The sequence below is a fragment of the Lottia gigantea genome (assembly GCF_000327385.1).
Source record: "Lottia gigantea unplaced genomic scaffold LOTGIsca_12, whole genome shotgun sequence".
NCBI lineage: Eukaryota > Metazoa > Mollusca > Gastropoda > Lottiidae > Lottia > Lottia gigantea.
In genome coordinates, this window is record NW_008707225.1 from 3,837,036 (window position 1) to 3,841,498 (window position 4,463).

General features: G+C 35.9%; 1 protein-coding gene across 1 annotated transcript in view; it reads right to left on the reverse strand.

The window, feature by feature from the left end:
* The window catches only part of LOTGIDRAFT_230489 (hypothetical protein), a 3,292-nt gene extending 545 nt beyond the window's left edge, over positions 1-2,747 (reverse strand). Inside the window, exons 1-3 of the mRNA XM_009048279.1 lie at positions 2,394-2,747; positions 1,326-1,730; positions 387-755 (exon numbers count right to left, since the gene is read on the reverse strand). Of these exons, the coding sequence (XP_009046527.1) occupies positions 387-755; positions 1,326-1,730; positions 2,394-2,718 (1,099 nt within the window). The 5' untranslated portion in view covers positions 2,719-2,747. The remainder of the gene's footprint in view (positions 1-386; positions 756-1,325; positions 1,731-2,393) is intronic.
* Between the last annotated feature and the right edge of the window lie 1,716 nt (positions 2,748-4,463).

The following is a 4,463-nucleotide window of genomic DNA, read 5'->3' on the forward strand; positions in this document are numbered from 1 at the left end:
GAGATATTTGGGGGAAAACCCTCCGTGATATTCATAAAGTTTAGCGTATCTAACTGTTGCTTTTTATTGAAATTGGGTTTGACAATTTTTCTATGGGGATGTCACCAAAAGGATATGATCGTTTTTCCTGAAGTGATCAACAATTTCATCAAACATAGTTAAAACAATTCGAAAACTGGGTTTCTCTAGATTATTCAACCGCAAGGTTGATGCCAATGAGATCAAAAATCATCAGATCCTTGTACATTTATGAAATGTTTAAGGATTGGTGTTTTCATATTTTTGAAACAAAATGTTTCACATAACCTTGTTTATCATACGAAATTACATACCGATTAGTTTTCAGAAATAGTTTGGATATTTAACAGAAATAACTTATAGCCTACCATTTGGACAGTGAGGACAGCATTGCCCTGGTACGTTTAAAGAATCAACACAGGGCGTCCAGAAACAATCCATTATCATTTCGTAGGCTTCTAAATTATATTCATCACAATAGCAACCACGACAATCTGTTATCCAAACAGTTTCTCCGGGGGGTATTTTAGTTCCATCAGAACATGTACACATAGCTGGTGTTGTTGTAGGTGGTGGTGTTGTAATTTGTACACATGATGCTCGTGGTTCTCCGTAATAATTCTGATGTTCACATTGACATTGAACTGCACCAAAATCAACTACACCATCACTGACAGAAATAACTTCACTTCTTTTTTTGCCATTAAAATCTGTAAATTCAGCTCGACAATTTTCACCTAATAGAGAAAACGCATAGGTGTTACGATTCTTTTGTCTTCAACACCCGGTCAGACTATATAGGATTTAGTATTAAAAGTGACAATAAAGGAAGACTTTAAGTTTTTATGGCACTAAAAGCTAGGGAGTCAAGTACTACAAACAGATATTTCTCAAAAAATAATATATTAGCCTTGAGAAAAACATTCGCCCAATGTAAATTTCATGAAGGTACCCTCTACAAGAGCTATGTTAGAAGAAAAGAAGGATCTAAAATTCCTTAATTTTTACAAACCTTTTAGATACTTTGTCAATCGAAAACGAGTAAATCAATATCACAATATATTTCTAAAGAGATTGTACAGATGTGTTCTGTGTGATATTTTTGTTTTTCGAGGAAAATGATAGCATCAATTTGTATCATTCAATTTTTCAGTTAAACGTCTCTGGTTCCGCAATTCCACTTAAACGAAGTGTTTGATAACGTCAGTCGTCACGAAGAACCTTATGTGATAAATAATATTGTATTATCATCAAACACTCAGTTTGAGTGAAATTGCAGGAATCACAGACGTCTGATTGAAACTTACCATTTGGACAGTTGGCACAACATTGTCCTGGAATTTTTACAGAATCAACACATGGGACTATAAAACAGTCAGCTATCATTTCTTGGGCTTGTAAACTATTTTCATCACAGTAACAACTATGGCAGTCTGATATTGAATGTGTTCCTCCAGGTGGTACTTGAGTACCATCAGAACATGTACACATAGCTGGTGTTGTAGTAGGTGGTGATGTAGTGGAAGGTGTTGTAGTAGGTGGTGGTGGTGTTGTTGAAATTTGTACACATGATGCTCGTGGTTCTCCGTAATAATTCTGATGGTCACATTGACATTGAACTACACCAAAATCAACTACCCCGTCACTGACAGAAATAACTTCACTTCGTGCTGTGCCGTTAAAATCTATAAATTCAGCTCGACAGTTCTCTCCTGAAAGAAAGAAAGGATTGATCAAAATAACAAACAGTTGTAATGAAAGTAAAAGATCTTTTTAATAAAGGTTGTCATTAACTGGACACTGCACATTGGTCTATTATTGATTAAAAGAGCTTTATGTAGCTTGAATTCCATTTTGAAAAAAATAGAAGAAGTTCATTAAGCAAGTTTATTGATGAACTTCAGTGATTGATTCAGATACTGGGTCTGGATCGGCATGGTTCCTCTGGCATTTCAACCTGGATTCTGCTAGTTCATCTCGATTCCCGTCTGTCAGTCAGTGATGCAGGTAAGGGGGACTGACAAGGAAAAAGCACATAGTCGTTCGGATGGGACAATAAGCCGAGGACCCGTGTGCTACAGGCTGTCCAACTCGGCAGTTGGAAATCGAAAAAGAGCAGGCTAACGCCGCTGTCCTGCATGGAGTTGCCCACAGAGTGCAGAAAAATAGGACAATCATTTCATTTTTGATTCTGCTAGTAGGAGAGACTGGGAATGAAAAATGTATTTTTATCCACCGCCAGATGAGCACGATAGAGACACTATAAGAAAAACTGGGTATGTTCAAGTGAACGATTCCCTAAGTGAAAACCTTATCAGCCCAATAAAACGAAGAAAGGTGGGATCAAACTTGCAAAGATATATCATTACACTCACCATTTGGACAGTGTGGACAGCATTGACCGGAAATATCTATGGAATCAACACATGGTGTTATAAAACAATCAGCTATTATTTCTTGTGCTTCTAAACTATATTCATCACAAGTACACCCGTGGCAGGCTGTTATCCAAACGGTTTCTCCAGGTGGTACTTGTGTTCCATCAGAACATATACATATAGCTGGTGTTGTCATGGTTGTTGGTACAAATGATGTTGTAGTTGGTAGTGGTGGTGTTGTTGGTGCTGATGGTGTTGTAGTTGGTGGTGGCATGCAAAATGCAAGCCATGGTGTTACGGCCAATAATACTAGAGAAAACATCGTGAACTTCGATATCCTCTGAAGTGCCAATCGCCTTTACGTTTCTTAGAAAAATCCTTCGTTTTTATAACTTGGTGTGATAGAAATAGAAACATACGCCAACATGAGACTAAGAAAATACACGTGGCACATTTTTGTTTGATTTTAAATGCCTAGAGAGGTACGTCACTCCTACAAGCCAATTGGCTTGTCATTGGTGTCATCCATATAAACATATAAGTATTATAGATATATGAATAAAAGTTGGTGAATGACATGTTTGTCCTTTGATATACTAAATGATTTTTATAATGTCACTATCATATGGTACATACCAATCAAAATATAGAGAACAAACGTCAAAGTCGTGAAGAATATTGACTTTTAGTCAGACAAAAGATACTGGTCATTATAAGTTTTCAGAAGAGTTACCATAAACGTTTGACACATGTCCAAATAGACATGCCGTTATTGTACCTGCCGACAAAACATTAACATTTTAGTGTCGAAAACATTTCAGAGTAAAAATATTATCATCACTATAGACGTCAGATTATATTAAGGTCGTATGCAGCGCTCGTACGTAACCTGAACTTTGACTTCAGTTGAATTTCGAGTATGCATCACTCAAACTTACAGGTTCTTTCAAAATCAAAGCTCTGTTAAAGTTACCTTAGTTGGCGACTTTAGCTAAACTTTACTGGATTTATACACGAGTAGAGAATTATTTAGATCAATTATGCCGTTTAATAGACCTTCACCAACATGCAGTTTATTCACATAACTAGTAAAGATCGCTCTAATTCATTGGAATGTATAGATGATACCAAATTAAGTATGAAGAGGTTAAAAGTCAGGTGTAGTGGAGATCATTATACACCAACGCTTCGGTAAGATTATTCATATTCGATCTGTGTTATGGCTTTTATAACTAATAATGAGCATCCGCATCCGCCTACCGACACATAACTGTCAAAATTATATATCAATGGCAATAGTTAGCCACAGACCGGGTGTTATATAATTTCAAACTGAGAATGGAAATAACCCTAGTTCGACATAATATCGTAGCAAGATGACCTGGGGCAACACGCAACATCAATGTCATTTCGCTCAAATTGAAGGTGAAGTTGGCGGCTTAATTATCCTAAAGATTAGTAAACCTAGTGTCAGAGGCAAAATTTGCAGATATATATTTCGCCTACTTATTTTTATTCAGTTACTTTTCGCCTGTAATTTATGTCGTTTTAATAATGAACATTTTGCATAAATAATCAGACTGTCCTTCGTGATTTCCGGTACATCAATGGTCATAAGTGCTATACGATTCTTCATAGTAAAGAGATGCAAATGAAGATAACTGATGAAGTGCCCCATCATGATTAACCAGACTTAATTGAATGTCCAAATTGTTACAACGCCTACCGTTTTGCCCTCTCATACTTTTCAAGGACAACTTATTTAATAAATAAAGTTTTATTATTATTATTATTACTGACTTCACCATTGGATAGTTCCACCAGTATTATTTTCATTTATTAGAATCCTCTGTGTTGAATCCGAGCATTGCACAAAAATACCTTCTCGATTTCTGTCTAAGATGAAGTCTTGCTTGTTGAGTGGAAGTTTTTTTTGTTTTTTGTTTTTTTTTTTGCAGCTGCAAATGATTTGGTCTACCAGCGCCAAATTTTTTACTTTTAAATAACTCAAATGCACGTGTGATTTGATATAAACAAACAACTTATGGAAAAAGCATTAATTGCAAT